Below are 18560 nucleotides of genomic sequence, written 5' to 3'. Positions count from 1 at the left end.
TAAAAGTCATAGCCTGTAGGTATTAGGGACAGAGTGCTCAAGATCAACACTGTGATAATCAGTGAAATGTACTGCAGAATATAACCGCCACATGGTAACCGCTCAGCAGTTTATGGTTATTTAGCAACCATTCACTCCATGTCCTGCACCAATACTCCTGCTGCATCCATTCAACTGACTCTGCAGCACATCTCTACTTTTAGGATAGAACTTCTTACAAAAAAGGCTGGCATTATGAAACGCTTTATACAAATTGATGCACTTAGTTTGTTCCGTACGTCTAATAGTGGAAAGTCACTGTAATAACTTTGAGCAGTGGATTCTGCTTAAAAAAAAAAAAAATTAAAAATACAATACCAGAAATATAAAAGTTACATTTTCTATTTAGTTCGGAGCTGAGCTGCAACACCAGACTTCACCTACAGACAGGTGTGGCGCTGTTTCTGAAAGCAGACACTTTTTTTAAACATTTTTAAACAGGATGACTGTAATGACATTTGCTAAGTCTGGTTTTAAATGGAACTGTCCAGGAAACTGTACAAAAAAGAAACAGGGGTTCTGCAAATCTGCATAGAAAAAAAAAGACCATTCTAGGTTGTGCTGTGTGAGTTCCTGGGAAGAACAGGGGTGAGGCATAAGTGTCCTGCAATTTGGGATTGAAATGTGTATATTTAGTCATTTATATATATATTTTTTTAGTTAGGGAGACACTTTTAAAGAGAGTGTTTCAGCAGTTCTGACTATGTTTAACTGCTGACAGCACTAGGTAGCAGCAGAAGTACAGACACACCTTTTACAAAGCTTTTATTATCAGGAGTAGTGTGACTATCAAGTTTTATTCCACCAGATTCAGCTCCTGCAAGAGCTCAGGAGGCGGAGCTTCACTGTGAAGAGCTCTCTGCATTGAGCTGCTTCAAAGCTCCTCCCCCTGCTTTGAGTGACCTCTGTAGCATCCATCTAGAAGTCCACTGCTGTTGTCATTCAGCCCAGAGGAAGGGGTTGTGAAGCAGCTCAATACAGAGGACACTTCACAGTCAAGCTCCACCTCCTTGACACTTGCAGGAGCAGAATCTAGCAGAGTAAAACTTCATATTCTACAAATATTACTCCTGATAATCAAAGCACCACAAAAGGTTTGTTTCTGCTGCTCTCCAAAGCCCCTACATAGCGCTGTCAGCAGTTTAAAATGTTCAAAACTGCTGACAGACTCCCTTTAAGAACATTTTCCACCTCTTTACTCGCAGCTGCTGTTTGCCAACTCAATATTTAGTAGAATACAGCAATCCCAGAAACCATGATGCAAGTGTGAGCAGAGCCTAAAACAGAGTAATTACAAAATTGCAGAACCTGTGAGTACCCTGGTAAAACCATGCTTCAGAAATCGATGCATTCTCTTTAAACACAATGGATAAAAGACCATATTGTAGCCAATTATAAGGTTAATCCACGGCACTCCAATTCTTGTGGAATTATTTTTTACATTTTATTTTGTTTACAGATTATCATTATATACATCCAGAGTGAATAATTAGTATATAGCCACATAAATCATAATTCCCGGATGTTTAGGTCTGGTGTGACCTTCCTCAGCGGGGTCTAAAGAAACATATAATATAGCTGCGAGCATTAAAAAAATTCTAGTCATGGGTAAGGGCTAAAATTGTATTGTGCCCGAAACATGTAGACCTGCATTCTCGTACCTGGATTTTATATTGATTATCGAATAAAGAGCCTTTGGATTACCACAACCACAAGCTGGACAAAACCTCTGTTTCTTCATAAAAAAATTCTAGTATATACAATAATCTGATAAGGACAAGAGAAATAGAGGAAAGGGGAAAAAAGGAGAAATAAAGAGTGTCCCATCCGTGGATTGAAAAAAAGGGATCACAGAATGGTAAGTATGAAGCGAAACATGGTCATGAAAGTCAATTTCTATGGTGATACAGGACAGGGGGTAGGACTACAGTGAGTGTGCTAATGAGAGGAGCCTAGAGCTGGGAGCAGTAAGGGTTAATAGATAAACAGAGTGATCAGAGTTCTAGAGAGAGCGCTCGGCAACAGATTAGGATGTAATGACTGTATATAGAATTAGATTTTCCCTGATTTTTGATGTCATTCCTATGTATATCGTCAAGATCGTACTGTGTTATTTGACACTTTACATTACACCATAATGTTGTTTTTTATTATGTCATTTGGGCCTTGTTACAATTTGACATTATTGTATTATCGAGTAACCCATCTTATTTCGACACTCTACACAGACATCTCACTCAGAGGTCTCAGAATTTACATATATTCTATGCGCATGCGACAACTTGACCCTTTGACCTGATTGGCTGATATCCCCCCTTATTAATACTGTAGTCCGCAAACAGCACACACATAGTTCCTTCACTTATTAGTTCTACCTGTCTTTTCTCCTTTTTTACTCTGAGGATCGCCAATTGCCCATACTCTACCTTTTAACTCAGTGCGCATGTGCGCACCACACACACGGCTCCAGACGTACTGACGTCTTTCTTTGTGCACTGACGGCTCCTCACTAGACGCCGATACCCTACCTTATAGTCCAGTGCGCATGCGCGCAACACACGCACGGCTTCGGACGCACTGACGTCATCTTCGTGCGCCCTGACGGCTTATCAGCCGCCGATAGTATTTATTGCACAATGGCACACGTGCACGCCACATACCGCACTGCCACTAAGGTAATTCTATATACAGTCATTACATCCTAATCTGTTGCCGAGCGCTCTCTCTAGAACTCTGATCACTCTATGTTTATCTATTAACCCTTACTGCTCCCAGCTCTAGGCTCCTCTCATTAGCACACTCACTGTAGTCCTACCCCCTGTCCTGTATCACCATAGAAATTGACTTTCATGACCATGTTTCGCTTCATACTTACCATTCTGTGATCCCTTTTTTTCAATCCACGGATGGGACACTCTTTCTTTCTCCTTTTTCCCCCTTTTCCTCTATTTCTCTTGTCCTTATCAGATTATTGTATATACTAGAATTTTTTATGACCGCAAATATATTATACAGTCAGGTCCATAAATATTGGGACATCAACACAATTCTAACATTTATGGCTCTATACACCACCACAATAGATTTGAAATTTAACGAACAAGATGTGCTTTACCTGCAGACTGTCAGCTTTAATTTGAGGGTATTTACATCTAAATCAGGTGAACGGTGTAGGAATTGCAACAGTTTGCATATGTGCCTCCCACTTTTTAAGGGACCAAAAGTAATGGGACATAATAATAATAATCATAAGTCAAACTTTCATTTTTTAATACTTGGTTGCAAATCCTTTGCAGTCAATTACAGCCTGAAGTCTGGAACGCATAGACATCACCAGACGCTGGGTTTCATCCCTGGTGATGCTCTGCCAGGCCTCTACTGCAACTGTCTTCAGTTCCTGCTTGTTCTTGGGGCATTTTCCCTTCAGTTTTGTCTTCAGCAAGTGAAATGCTCAATCGGATTCAGGTCAGGTGATTGACTTGGCCATTGCATAACATTCCACTTCTTTCCCTTAAAAAACTCTTTGGTTGCTTTTGCAGTATGCTTTGGGTCATTGTCCATCTGCACTGTGAAGCGCCGTCCAATGAGTTCTGAAGCATTTGGCTGAATATGAGCAGATAATATTGCCCGAAACACTTCAGAATTCCTCCTGCTGCTTTTGTCAGCAGTCACATCATCAATAAATACAAGAGAACCAGTTCCATTGGCAGCAATACATGCCCACGCCATGACACTACCACCACCATGCGTCAATGATGAGGTGGTATGCTTAGGATCATGAGCAGTTCCTTTCCTTCGCCATACTCTTCTCTTCTCATCACTCTGGTACAAGTTAATATTGGTCTCATCTGTCTATAGGATGTTGTTCCAGAACTGTGAAGGCTTTTTTAGATGTCGTTTGGCAAACTCTAATCTGGCCTTCCTGTTTTTGAGGCTCACCAATGGTTTACATCTTGTGGTGAACCCTCTGTATTCACTCTGGTGAAGTCTTCTCTTTATTGTTGGCTTTGACACACATACACCTACCTCCTGGAGAGTGTTCTTGATCTGGCCAACTGTTGTGAAGGGTGTTTTCTTCACCAGGGAAAGAATTCTTTGGTCATACACTACAGTTGTTTTCTGTGGTCTTCCAGGTCTTTTGGTGTTGCTGAGCTCACCGGTGTGTTCCTTCTTTTTAAGAATGTTCCAAACAGTTGTTTTAGTCACGCCTTATGTTTTTGCTATATCTCTGATGGGTTTGTTTAGTTTTTTCAGCCTAATGACTACTTGCTTCACTGATAGTGATAGCGCTTCGGATCTCATCTTGAGAGTTGACAGCAACAGATTCCAAATGCAAATAGCACACTTGAAATGGACTCTGGACCTTTTATCTGCTCATTGTGATTGGGATAATGAGGGAATAACACACACCTGGCCATGGAACAGCTGAGAAGCCAATTGTCCCATTACTTTTGGTTCCTTAACAAGTGGGAGGCACATATGCAAACTGTACTACACCGTTCACCTGATTTGGATGTAAATACCCTCAAATTAAAGCCGACGTTCTGCAGTTAAAGCACATCTTGTTCGTTTCATTTCAAATCCATTGTGGTGGTGTATAGAGCCAAAAATGTTAGAACTGTGTCGATGTCCCAATATTTATGGACCTGACTGTGTTTTTTTAGACCCCGCTGAGGAAGGTCACACCAGACCGAAACGTCCGGGAATTATGATTTATGTGGCTATATACTAATTATTCACTCTGGATGTATATAATGATAATCTGTTAACCAAGTAAAATAAAAATTTTGCACAAGAATTGGAGTGCCGTAGATTAACCTTATACTTGTTCTACAACTCTCACGGGCACCCATATTGGCTTTAAGGCGTGCGGAGTACACATTTCTTCAACTTCATATTGTAGCCAATGACGGTTTTCCAAAACCAGATGATGCTATAGCAAGACGTCACACATCATAAAGCATAGCCCGACACATGTTAATAAACAAGTCATTTGCTACGTAACGCCCATGCACATAACAGTAAAATCTGCCAAACCCAATGATTTTGGCAACAGCAGCCGGCTATCCTATTGTATGGGGGTGTACCAACTCTCTCCGTGGCCATTTTACCATCAGGAGAAAGTAGGATCAGGTATGTTGAATTTCAACAATGAATCCTTATGTTCGCAAAGAAAATAAGCTGCCACCCGAGGTGTCTGGCATTGGCTTACTCCCCTCTCCTCATTGAGTACACATGCATGCTTGGCTGAAGTATAGGTGTTGCCCAAAAGATTGTTTGACCTACACTTTTTAGAAAGTGCAAGGTCGCAGTAAGGATGTCCTAACATCAAAGATAGCTGTTGGGCAACCGTTCGTTGCTAATGGCCGCCCATACACAAGCACTCTTGGCCGAATATGCATGTGTTCTCAATAGGCAGAGGAGAACAGGCTGGTGCTAGACACCTCTGATGCCGGCTTATTTCCCCATTAGCACAAAGGATGAGGTTTGTTCAAATCCAAAATGACTGCCTCTTCGTCCTCCCTCCTGACATCCATCATCAGGGAAGATTAACGATACCTCCATACACACTGGGTAGTTGGTCGGCTCCACCGAAATCTGTGGTTTTAACCGATGTTCATCTAATGTGTATGGCAAGCTTAACTAATTTTAAGTGAAACCCAGATATCTTGTAATGGTGTCTTCTATGTGCCACCAAGAGGAAATGTAGACATGTTGTACAGATGGATCTCCCCCTTTTTAAAGGGAATCAGCAAGGATGATGGACCACTTTAGGATGTGATGCTCTTTTGAAGGTCAGCCAGTGGATGTAGAGTGCCCCATAAATTCTCAATCGGGAGCCTGCAAACAAAGCGTGTACCATATGCAAATGGTGTGATCCTCTCAGCTGAGGGACCTATGGCTACATCCAAGAGTCCATCTGGCTATATCCAATACAAGGTGCCATGGAGGCAGCCATCTAATTCCTCTTGGCCATTCAGGAGAAGGATCAGGGGTTTACTAGGGCCCACCACCTTAACAATAGGGCATTGAGCAAATGCCCTAATGTAAAGTATCTATCTCCATGACTCTGAACACATAATATACTAGAAGTTACTCCATAGAGCTCACATAAAAGTAGAGTGTTGCTTACCCAAGTGGTAGTTTTGGTATTATGGTCAATAAAGAATGGCCTGCCATTTGGAGCTATTCTCATCTCCCAACCTGGCGGTAAGAAGCTCTGTGCCCCTTTGTGTTGTGGTTTAGGAGAATTATAAGGAGATGGTTGTGGAGACTGTGGGTTGGACAATGTATCCTTCACTGCGCGGCGCACTGGGAAGTCTTTTGCACCCTGTACAGTCAAACACAATGCAGACGTAACAAGGATTAATTTCAATTAGTACTGTGAGAAATTCATGCAAAACACAATAAAAATCTGCATATATTATTTAACAAAAAAAAGAGCAATCAGCACTATTAACATGTCCCACACATTGATACTGCAAACCGAATGTTTCACATGCCGGCTTTTAATGTGTTATTATGTGCGACAGTGCCATTATGTTCACCAATATGTATAGTCATTGTATAGCTCATAAAACACTATATCTCTAAAATGTAATCTACATAAAAGGTTACATTTACTCTGCATCTTGTACTGGTGCAGAGTTACAGTTTGCATTATACTTCAGAGCTGCATTCACAATTCTGCTTGTTGTTTCTTAAAAAAAAAATCTATTGATACTGTGCTGGGTTACCCATAAGCTGCCCATAAATTTCAGATAAGCTCAAAATCTATCCCCCCCCCCCCCTCGATTCTCCCATATACAGTACATGCACCCTCGGCTCAGCCTGTGTTGCATGTGTTTTCAATGAGTAGAAGGGAACAAGGAAAGGGAACTTCTTATGCCTGATGCTTTTGTGTTGTGCTTCTCCATTACAGATTAGATTATTGGCCAGTCTATGAAAATTGTCAGATTCAGCCATTTTACATGTGCATGCCGACCTCTATGGTTCAGGTTCAAAATTTGTTAAGCAATGGGCAATAGGATACAATATTATATGGTGCCCTGCTTTTTCACCCCTTCTGTTGCGGATCAGTTTTAGGGTCTCTCGACCAGAGGTTCACTGTAAGGCAATGATTTGTGCCATAAAGCATTCCCGGCCAGCTGTTTCTATATGCATCAGACAATATACACAGCCTGACGACAACTCCCAGGATGAAAAATAGCAGAAGCCGCTCAGTACAGACACTGAACCAGCAGCATACTCCATGAAATGAGTGCGAAATAAACTCTGTAACTCAGAATCAGTACAAGAATAGTAGGGTAAAATAATTATATGATATTCAACATTACTAAAATATATGCAAAGAAAATGTACACTAAAAGGAAGGTTCACTGAAACATATCGAGAAGGGTCCTTGGTGGGGGTCTGTGTCTAGGATTTGATGGCAATGGGCTGAAGTCCAATCTCCAAAAGAGGAGATTCAGACTATAGACTTTCTACCCATACCTGCATCAGAAAACGGAGGCGGGGGTGGCACTTATTTTAGTAATGGCGTAGTTTAAAGAGGAGACCTCCATTGATGACATCATCTGACATTTCTCAGTGAAGAGAGTGACTATGAATATTATGGTCAATAACAAGCAAAGCAGAGGTTATAGAAGCAAAGCAGAGAGCATCTTCAAGGCATTCTTTGGTAGACTTGAGATAAATTATGAAGACAAACACTTCCTCAGTTTCTACAGATTGCAACACAAGTTGTCTACATATTTCAGAATACCATATTTAAGCCCTTATTATTATTGGCACTAGGTTCATGTTTACACAAAATGTCCCAAAATGAACCAATGGCTTGATTTTTCTTATTCCATCAGATTAATATTGGTTAGTACCTGTGCCAGGGGTTGTTGTAGGCCCCATAGCAGTCCCTTTAATTGCTATATGGCCAATGGAGAGAAGGGACCTGGACTAAGACTTGCCCCATTCCCTTCTGTAAGGATTAAATGAATGCGGGGACCCTCCTCTTTACAGGCACAGAAAATAAACTGGCCCAAGGGTCCCACCCCACAAGTACAAGGTCTAGCTGTTACAGGATGGGTTGAGGCAGAACTCAGCATCATCATGATGGAAGCCATATTTCGAATTTAAGTATGAGGCCCAGGTTTTCTCTGGTATGCCTATGCTTTAAGTAGTATGCCCTTATAAAATTCCATTGGAGGAGTCAGATAGAAGAACTTAAAGGACATGAACACCTTAGAGGGCTTTTTTTTTTTTATTATTGCATTCTACTCATTTTGGGCTAAAAATAATCTTTGCAAATGGTCTTTAATAAAAAAAATTTAGCAGTTTTTTTGGCATGGTTAAATTTCAGTTTCTCACTTTGCCAGAGTCCCGTCAGATGATGGCTCATGTATAGCTCGTATCTCCTGACCTTATAAACACTCATTTAAACCATTTTCTTTTTAGCGTGATAACAATTTAGGTATAATGAGTGTTTATAAGGTCAGGAGATATGAGCTATACATCAGCAGTCATGTAGAGCATCATCTCAGAGTAAACAGAAAGTGACAGTCTGCAAATAGGCTACAATTTAACCCCTGTATCACAAAACCTGCCGAAAATTTTTAATAAAGATCAATTGCAAAAGGGATTTTTAGCCCAAAGTGAGTAAAAAGCAATAAAAAAAATAAAAATTACCCCAACAGTGTCCATTGCCTTTAATTTTTATATGCCTTTAAGTTAAAAGATGAAAAAAATACAATGTTGCAAATATTAATAACATTGAAATAAATCCATAGTAAACCAATACAGAATAGTTCACATACACAACAATACCACCAATAAGCACAACAAAGACATACACATAGTATGTATACATACGAGCATTAAAACAAAAAGTTCAAATGAAAATCAGCAAGAAGAAGTTTACGGAAAGTTACGAAGCGTATATGAATGAAACAAAAGCAACCAGATGAAAGTAGATTTTACGTTATAAAGCATGAAGAGAGAGAAGAAGCCCGAGAGTTCACCAGATATTGCCGAAATTAGAAAATGAAAATAAGATTGCGGTAACTTGGTAAGTGAAGAAGAAGAAGAAGCGGAAGAAGGCCCATATTAGATGAGACAGACTCTCACCTCAAGTGGAGCAGATAAAGTAACTGTGGGGGAACTGAGACTACGAGGCCGCCTGATCTGAGGTTCACTCAGATGGTTGCTACTGTTTGAGGTGGATCCGACCGCACCATCTTCAGCGTGCTAGTTTAGAGGCAAAACATAGTTAACAACCTAAAGCAATCCTAAATATCATCAATAAAGACTGAGCTTCAACTTACAGAATATCCCCAACCAATACAAAAAATGTGAGTAGTATTAAAGCCCATCCTACTCTGCTTTCCCTTACTGTGGGAGGGGCTTTGACAACCCATGGATGTGAAGCACCGCCTACTCTACAGGGCACTCTCGCAGGATCACTCTATCCTCTGAAAGAAACCTTGTTAATCCATGACATTTCTATTGTACTGATCCTGAATTCCAGCCTGTATACTCAAGAGCTGTATTCACATTTCTGCAGGCTTGGGAATGAAACTCTTTTCATGTTCAGTGCCTGAATAGCGATTGATCTGGGTATATGCATTCAGGACGGTGTAGTAGAGGCACTGTACAGTCATTTGACACAGGAGCAACAAATTGCTAGAATCCAATAAAGGAGTTCAGCTGTTTGGGGAATGCTGACTGTTTCCAATGACAACCAGCAAAGTAACGAATGCAGAACTGGACAATAGTAAAGGCTGTAACTCTGGATCAGTACAAGTACATTTTGCCCCTATATCAATAGGATATCTATATTTGTGAACTATTTGGGGTATTTTTTTCTTTAAATATGGAAAGTGGAAGCAGAATGATCATTGTGTTCCTACCATAACATAATCCTAACATAAGAGTCTTTAATACATTATCTTTACATTTAAGAATACCAATAAGAGAGATGCTGAGCATCTGATTGGCTGGAAGCAATATAACTGCTCAATTACAGCTGGTGCTGTAACTTCCTGCTGTGATAGAGGGAGACAGAGCTGCTTCATTTACGGTTCACACACAGACTTGGGGCTGAGAGTCCCATACAAACATGCAGGGAATTGTTGGACTGTGACATAAGGTGTGCCTCCTTGAATATTATTTTTTGTGGATTTGCTATCTGGTAAGCTTCGAACAATCTAGCTATGCTATCAGCAGATGATGTTTGCATAGTGCTTCTCCCCATGCACTTCAGAGTCTGTGGATCCAAATATACAGCCATCCACTAATAAAGTCAGTAAGGATGTGGACAATGTTGTGGATGACACAAAATCCCAAATCCTTTCAATCCTTGATTACACAAGCCCAGGAAAAGATGGACAATTGCTTAAAAGGTCCCTCTCCTAGGGAAAAAAAGGAAGTGTGTGCCTGGAACGGATCTTCATACCTGCACAATTGGACGGGTCCATGTTGTTGTGCGATTATTATGATTGACATAATATGTACGTCCTTTAGCGTCTTTCCTTTCTTCCCAGCCTGACGGTAAGCCCGGAGTGGTATGTACATAGGCCACGGATGGCTGTTTGTATGCAAGAAATTATTACCATACTGTGATCACTGGCAAAACTTTTTTTTTATTTATTTTTTTAAAAGAAACAATTTATAGAAAATAATCCTCCTCTCATAAAATTTCTATGGATCTGAGGATCTAATAATGCAACAGTAGTGAGATACAGACATTATTCAGCAAAGGTCCAGTTTCATGTTCTCATCACTAGGGGGCAGTATTACAGAAAATAATGCGGAAGTAGCAGTGTTTCAGGCCAGTGGTTGGAAGGTGAAACTAAAAACCATTCTTTAAAGCAGGTCATACAATTTCCAGTACTTGGCAGGTGCACAGAATAAAGCTCCTCCCAGAATAGATTCTAATGAAGACCTGTCAGCAGGATCAACACTATTACACTTAGGGGGATTGATCCTGCTGATTATAACAACACAGATATGATGAAAATCTGACGTACCATTGAAGAGATATCTTAGTTTGAATCCACATACATAGGGCTTCACTGAACCAATGGGTGCACCTTAGCTCCTCCGCTCTCCCAACTTTGGCATGTCTCCCTTCCCTTTACTGACAGGGCCAGACATCCTCATGGTGCTCTTGCCTGGCCCTGTAATCTAAAGCGCATGCGCAGGATTATAGGGCCAGTCAAGCGCACAATGTGTCAGAAAAGGTAAGAGGAGTGTGTGTGCTGAAGTTGGGTAAAGCAGAGGGGCTGAGGTGCAACAGCAGGCTAGGGCCCACCCCTGGGTGCACTAAAGCCCTAATTTGCATTTTTATCAAAACGAACGGCGCAACAGATTTTAACAAGAAAAGCATTGTTTTAATCATCAGGATCAACCCTGGATCAATGCCTTATTTAATAGTTTTGATGCATACTGAGGCATGATGGGAGTGACATGTGGAACCAAAAATAAATTAAACCTTTCTCAATAAAAGGGGTTGTGCAGTCTTCTTTAAGTGAAAGCCTATACTATATAGCTATAGCTTATCCTCAGGAGTCTGACGCCCTGCCTCCCCGCCAATCAGCTGTTCTGTGTAGCTCAGTTGGTGCCAGAACTGCGCAGCATTGTCAACACTGTAGCAGACAGCGCTTGTAGCTGCAGCGCCGCTCCCATTCACTCCAATGGGAGGTGCACTGCAGTTGCGAGCGCTGTCCACTACAATGTTGACGGTGCGGTGTAGCTTCAGTGCAGACTCTACACAGATCAGCAGGTGTGTCAGACTCCCACTGATCTGCCATCCTACGGATAGGCCATGGTTTAAAAAAAGGCTGGACAACCCCCCCTTTCATTTTATTACGGTCTCATTGATGATGGTATCAGTGGTAATAAGAATTGCTCTGTAACACAACAGATAGAAACATTCAAAGGTGAACTCAAATACCAGCCAAAGATGGAAGGCTAAAAAGGTTCAACAGGATTAGAAATAGATGACTGCTTTCTGTCAAACAGCGCCACACCTATCCACGCATTGTGAAGCAAACAGCACCGAGCTGCAATGCCTACCACAGGCCGTGGACAGGCGTGGTGCTGTTTTTTTAAGAAATCAACTATGTATTTTCTAATCCTTGACAACTTCTTTAAAGGGGGCAACGACCAAACAAAGTCATAAAGACCTTAGTGTCAGTCCAGGAGCTGGGACCCCTCACCAAAAAGGAGACTATAATGCCCCCTGTACTGTCAAAGGAGAAGTGAAATCAGAGCCCCTATAGGTTTCCATAATGCCCCCATTAATGCCAAACTCAATGTCAATATATAACACTTCTTGGTAGATCGCCATTGGCCTGGTGGGCACAAGGATTGTTTGGGTTCCTGGCTGCCAGAGACCCAAAAAACATACTTTATACATCTGTCAAATACTTTGGGAGACGATGGGGCGGGCAACCTCTTCAATTTAGGTCTCAAGCAAAAGAACGATGGTCTGGTTTTCAACTGTTATGAAAGTACAGCTCCCAGCATACCCTGGAGCTACGTAGACATGCCATAAAGGGGTATTCCCATCTGGACATTTATGGCATATCAATAGAATATGCCATAAATGTCCTATAGGTGCGGGCCCTGACAAGAATGGAGAGCAAGCCGCACATGCGGGACTTGCTCCCCATTCACTGCTATGGGACTTTTGAAAACAGCATAGACAGCTGGTTAAGCTATTTTCAGAAGTCCCATAGCAGTGAATGGGGAGGACACAGCGCAGGTGTGCCATGCTCTGTATTCAAAGCAGCGCCCCATTCTTGAAACAGGAGCAGGCCCCAGAGATGAGACCTGCAGAGATTGGACCTTTAGGGCATATCCTATGAATATGTCATAAATATCCAGATGTGGCAACCCCTTAAATGGAGCAAAGTCAACACTACCAGCATCAGTCCGGAGCTCGATGTCAAACCCGAAATCCTGTAGTAAAGTAGCCAAACTACTGTGATATAAGGCACATATATATCACAACTATAAAATGACGAAGGTCCAATACATTATTTAGCTTCAACCATGTTTGGTAATAAGCCCATCACCAATGGCCTGGCCAGTGGTCCCCAGGACTGTCCTACTACAACCCTAGAGACATTACCGTGTATTCCTCTCCCCCCGTCACAGTTGAAGATCGCGTTCTTCCCGTTGGGGTGGTTGGCTATTAAACAATAACGTTACCATTTAAAAAAAATAATTTAAAGTTCAATTTGAGGAATGAATTCTAATTAGCCAAGAAGATGAATTGTTAAGGAAGAGGAGTTAGATTCGCAAGAATGATTAGGTAAGTGACATTAATTGGAAAGATGTTCGAACAGAGAGACGCAGATTTGTCAAGATTTAGATTCCCTAATGCGTAACTCCACTGTCAAATATTCTGATAGGGGCCAGGTGTCCAGCGTAGGCCAAAATATTTTTTCCTGTGAGAATTCCTGGAAAGAGTAGGCGACTGTAAGTATGAGGAGGAGAAACATGAGCGAGTGATGTGTGAGTGATAGGAGCTGCTAATGACAGCATAATTACTCAACCCTGGCTCTCAAATATAAGTATTACGATAAGGCATCAGTCAACGTATCAACTTCCCAATCAAACCCTGAATGAATTTCAGCCATTTTGATAAAAATGTTAACCAATTTCCTTAAAAAACTGCCTTAAAAATCATAAAATTTGAATTAAACAAAAAAAAATTGTATCCTTTCTTTGGTCAAGCTGCTAAAAACATTCTTTATCGATTTCTTAAGGTCACCATACACATTAGAGCTGGATGACCATCCAATATGTATGGGGGCCTCCAGACTTATCCCTGAAAGCAGATCGCCAAGACGCCCTATCACATGTGTTTTAAGGGTTAGGGGTGTATTGGTGTCAACTAGAATCAGGAGGAGACCGTCCGTACTGTATTGCGGATCCGCAATACACTCGGCCGGAACCCCCATGGAACTGCCTATTCTTGTCCGGATAAAAATAGGAAATTTTCTATTTTTTTCCAGAGCCGCAGACCAAATTATGGCCAAATTATGCACAGAGAACTCCAGATGCCTTCATCATTAAAGTTGAAGATGAAAATCACAAAGAAATGACCGCCTCTATTTCCTCCTCTGATAGAGAAAGTCTACTTTCAAACTACATTATCCTACCAATAACATGGTCGATAGGTCATTGCCTCCTACAAAATGAAAGCACTCTTCCCCTGCTGCTGTCATGGTTCTCACGTTCTGACTGGCTACAGGACCATCTGTGTTCACTTTGAAGTAGTGTGATAAAAGAAGATGAGATGATCAAAGATCCACGTACAGTTGTTTACACTTCTTCAGTGGGAATATCATTCAAATGTCTTCAAGCGAATGGCTACTTTACTCTTTTATATTCAGTACTCAACCAATATTTTTTTTTCAACCTTTCATTTTTTTTAAAAGAAATACTGGCTTTTAGGGAGGCAAGTCGACCTCGTCAACTCAACTGAGAAACAAAGATAAAATGTGCCCAAGAAGCTGGAAAATCCTGAGTTTTCTATTACGGAGGCATAGTATCCTCCTACATGAAGGTTTCAAAGAAAAAGAGGCTACCTCATAGCCCCATATTAGAAGAAGATCACAGGATATAATGTGTCTCTGACGATAAAGGGAAAAAGAAAAATGGGAATGAAAAAATGGACATCAATATTGGGTAAAAAACTGTTTATGAAGGAGGTTTCTTGTAACAATATTCCATGGGAGGGAACTTTATAGTCCTCTATAAAGGTCATACATATTAGATGTTTGTCGCTAAAACCCACCAATTTTGGAAGACCATTAAATGTGTATGGGGGGGCCTCACAACTGTCCCGCTACATCTACCATGAAGAGTTGGACATGTTGGATTTGAACATGCCTGATTATTTTTTTCTCGGGGAATCAAGAGGTGTCTGGGAGCTTTGTCCCCTCTCCCATTTACATGCTGAGCCAAGATTAATGTGTATAGGAGGAAAGGGAAAGATCATTGTCGGATGAACTGTTGGCTTGTTTAGCCCAAATTTATCTTATATGTATATCCAGCTTTAGAAGTTCCTGCTCCCAATTAAGGTAAATATTGGTTTCTTGGGATTAGAATCTTCAGGCTTTCTTTGTTTGCCATATGTAAATGGCCAACAAGGTGCCTATACACATAAAAGTAAAGTTGGCCAAACCTGTGCCAACTTTTCCTCGACAGGTGATATTGTGGGGAACAGAGGAACGGACATGTTGTATTTCAGTGCTTGAATTATTCTGCAAGCTGCTGCCAGGGGTGTCTGGTGGTGGCTTACTCCCCTCTCCCCATTGAGAAGACATTCATGCTCGGCCACGTTGAGTGGGCAAGTGTATGGGGGAGTCAGGAAGAATATCTGCTGATCTAACAAGTGTCCTGCAGACAGCTATTGAAGGTGTCCACCTTAAGATTACCCTAATTTCCACCCTGCACGCAAGACAGCCAAAACAGTCAACACTTTACACTTGACTGGTACGTTTGCACCCCAAACTTTACCCCTAATTGAAGACGGAGTACACGCCTCAAAATAAACGATTACTCCTTTGTTGAATGTCAATCCTGGTCATGACAAAGCCTTCTTAATATTTAAAATGACGAAGCTAAAAAGATCAGAAAACAAGAACTGTGTTTTCCCCCAAAACAGTGCCACCCTTGTCTACAGGTTGTAACTGGGATTGTAGTTTGGATCCACTGACATGAATAGAGCTGTGACCCAATCTTGGGACAGGTATGGCACTGTTTTTGGAAGTAAGTGGCCATGTTTTTTTTCTTACAGTGGAAAATCACTTAAAACTTTTAGAAGTCATTGAAATGAAGAACGTAAATGTTTCATAATCAAGGGATGAGCCAATGAATGGCCAAAAACATGTAGACATTTAACAACACTATGGGAAGTTTTATGTTTTTGTTGGGGTTTTTTGGACTTTTGGCTACAGAACTATAGAGTCACTGTGATAAAATTTTGAGAACATTTTGGTGATTGGATAAATCAACTATACAGTAAACAAACTGAAGAAAAATAAAAGAACCCCAAACCACCAAGGATATCACCATAACATACTGGTGTCTTTTTCCTGTTTATAGCAAATTCTGTATAATGGCTTGGGGAAAAAAGTTCTCATAATGTAGGCCTCTAGAGTCGAGACCTTCACGTCTTTCCCTGAAAGGGTAGGCATCCCACCACTTGCAAGTTGGCCACACCATATACGGACCTGAGGCCATATTTCTAGAAAATTCAAGGATTCCAAAAACCAAAAATGTAACAAAGGGATCCAAGCCAAAAAATTTCAGGACTCTGCTCCCTTTCCACAGGAAAAAGCTCAACCAAGTAGTAAAAATAAGAATAAGTGAAGGGATCTTTGATTTACCATTGCTAAATGAACCTGCTCAGCGACGCCATCTGTCACGCTGCAAGACCGCAACCTCGTGGAAGGTTCCCTCTGCTGAAAAACAGTAAATTGAAGAAATTCTGTAAATTTTTAGAAAAACAGATTACAGCATTCAAAAGAGACACGATGAATGCCCTGGTCTCTGTAACATAGGCTGATCCCTTCTCAAAAACACATTAAGAAAGATATTTTTTTTCTCAAAAAATCACCACATTGTACTGCAAATAAATGTTACCTTTTGTCTTTCCCAAGCTGTTTGCTGCGGTAGGAAAAAAAATGTTGTGTCTATGGTTAGTATTTATATTCCCTGGGATAGAAAAAAAAATCTATTTATGTATATTGACAATTTATGTGCATTTTGCATGTTGAAGTGCGGTGCAATCTAAAACACTACCATTAATTTCCTTCAAAAATAATAATTAAAAAACACTAGTAAATAGAACATAATAGTAAATAGAATAATAATATGGGTGGTACTCGATTTCATGTGGATAACTATTCACCTTTTCTAGACCCCTAAACATAATTGGTTACTTAGAAACCATCAGAAAGTTGCTGTTGATGGATCTGATACTGCAGCTTAAACCTGGCTCATCCTTGAAGAAATATTCCATTTAAGTATTAGATAATTATGTTGGATGCTGATGTGTAATAAGTCACACAGGCAAGTATTACATTAAGATAAGTCTATCAAAATGACATTTAGAATTCAATTTCTTTTCTGTACTGTACAATTAAAGATTATGGATTTTCATATTCAGGTGTAAAATTTTTATTAAAGGGGTTGCCCAACATTTTGATATGGACTCCCAGAACCCCCCCCCTCCCCTCCCCAATCAATCAGCGCCATACATTGTATAGTGGCAGTGCCTGGTATTGCAGCCCAGGTCCCTTTACTTGAATGGCACTGAGCTGCGCCAAGGCCATGTGACTGACTAACATGACATCGCTGGCCTAGGAAGATGCTGCGGTGCTTCACACAGCAAATCAAAGGGGGTACTGGAAGTAGAACACCCACCAATTAGATATCAATGACCTATCCTGAGGATAGAACATCCATATTAATATGCTGGACAACCCCTTTAAAGACGAAGGTTCACATTCACGTTAAATTGCTAATTCATAATTAATTTCAGGAGGAAAATACAGCGGTCCCTCAAGTGACAATATGAATTGGTTCCAGGACGACCATTGTAAGCTTGCTGAAACCATTGTAAGTTGAGTAATCGGTTCCAAAGCCCCAAAATAGATCATCCAAGATAAGAGAAAATGAAGATTTAAGAAAAATAAGCAGATAACTAAGGCTACTTTCACACTCGCGTTTGGTGCGGATCCGTCATGGATCTGCAGACGGATCAGTTCATATAATACAACAGTCTGCATCCGTTCAGAACAGATCCGTTTGTATTATCTGTAACATAGCCAAGACGTCTAGAACACCATTTAAAGTCAATGGAGGACGGATCCATTTTCTATTGTGCCATATTGTGTCAGAGAAAACGGATTCTTCCCCATTGACTTACATTGTGTGCCAGGACGGATCCGTTTGGCTCAGTTTCGTCAGACGGACACCAAAACGCTGCCTTGCAGCGTTTTGATGTCCGCCTCCAAAGCGGAATGGAGACGGAACGGAGGCAAACTGATGCATTCTAAACGGATCCTTTTCCATTCAGAATGTATTAGGGCAAAACTGATCCGTTTTAGACCGCTTGTGAGAGCCCTGAACGGATCTCAGAAACGGAAAGCCAAGACGCCAGCGTGAAAGTAGTCTAACACAGATACAACAAGTCCTTACATATAACAGTCAGGAATAGCTGATAAATAGCAACTAATACAGTATTTTACTTGATTGGTTGGATCTGAGCCTGAGACATTGTATGTTGAGTCTAGTTTCAAAGTACAATGGGTCGGAAAACACCATTGTATGTTGACAAATTGTATGCTGAGGCCATTATATCTTGAGGGATCACTGTAATAATAAATAGCAAGAAAAGGACTGTATAGGACTGAACAAACAGAGCAGCTTTCTTCCACCTGTTGTGTCTGGTATTACAGCTCGTTTCCATTAAAGTGAATGGAACGGAGCTGAAACCCTGCACA

At 40.9% G+C, this 18560-nt stretch overlaps 1 protein-coding gene across 12 annotated transcripts in view; it reads right to left on the bottom strand.

Moving 5' to 3' along the window:
- Nucleotides 1-18560, bottom strand: part of NEDD4L (NEDD4 like E3 ubiquitin protein ligase) — a 382390-nt gene that overhangs the window by 41094 nt on the left and 322736 nt on the right. For 8 of the 12 annotated variants that reach the window (XM_040421065.1, XM_040421066.1, XM_040421069.1 and 5 more), the window contains 5 exons: nt 16440-16514; nt 13169-13228; nt 10487-10618; nt 9160-9279; nt 6173-6370 (listed from right to left, as the gene is read on the bottom strand). In XM_040421065.1, coding sequence (XP_040276999.1) covers nt 6173-6370; nt 9160-9279; nt 10487-10618; nt 13169-13228; nt 16440-16514 — 585 coding nt within the window. The remainder of the gene's footprint in view (nt 1-6172; nt 6371-9159; nt 9280-10486; nt 10619-13168; nt 13229-16439; nt 16515-18560) is intronic. The other 4 variants (XM_040421067.1, XM_040421062.1, XM_040421063.1 and 1 more) reach the window with 2 other exon arrangements.

This window comes from Bufo bufo, chromosome 2, assembly GCF_905171765.1.
Source record: "Bufo bufo chromosome 2, aBufBuf1.1, whole genome shotgun sequence".
Taxonomy (NCBI): domain Eukaryota; kingdom Metazoa; phylum Chordata; class Amphibia; order Anura; family Bufonidae; genus Bufo; species Bufo bufo.
The sequence above is the reverse complement of the archived record's forward strand: the minus strand, read 5'-3'. Positions and strand labels throughout refer to the sequence as shown.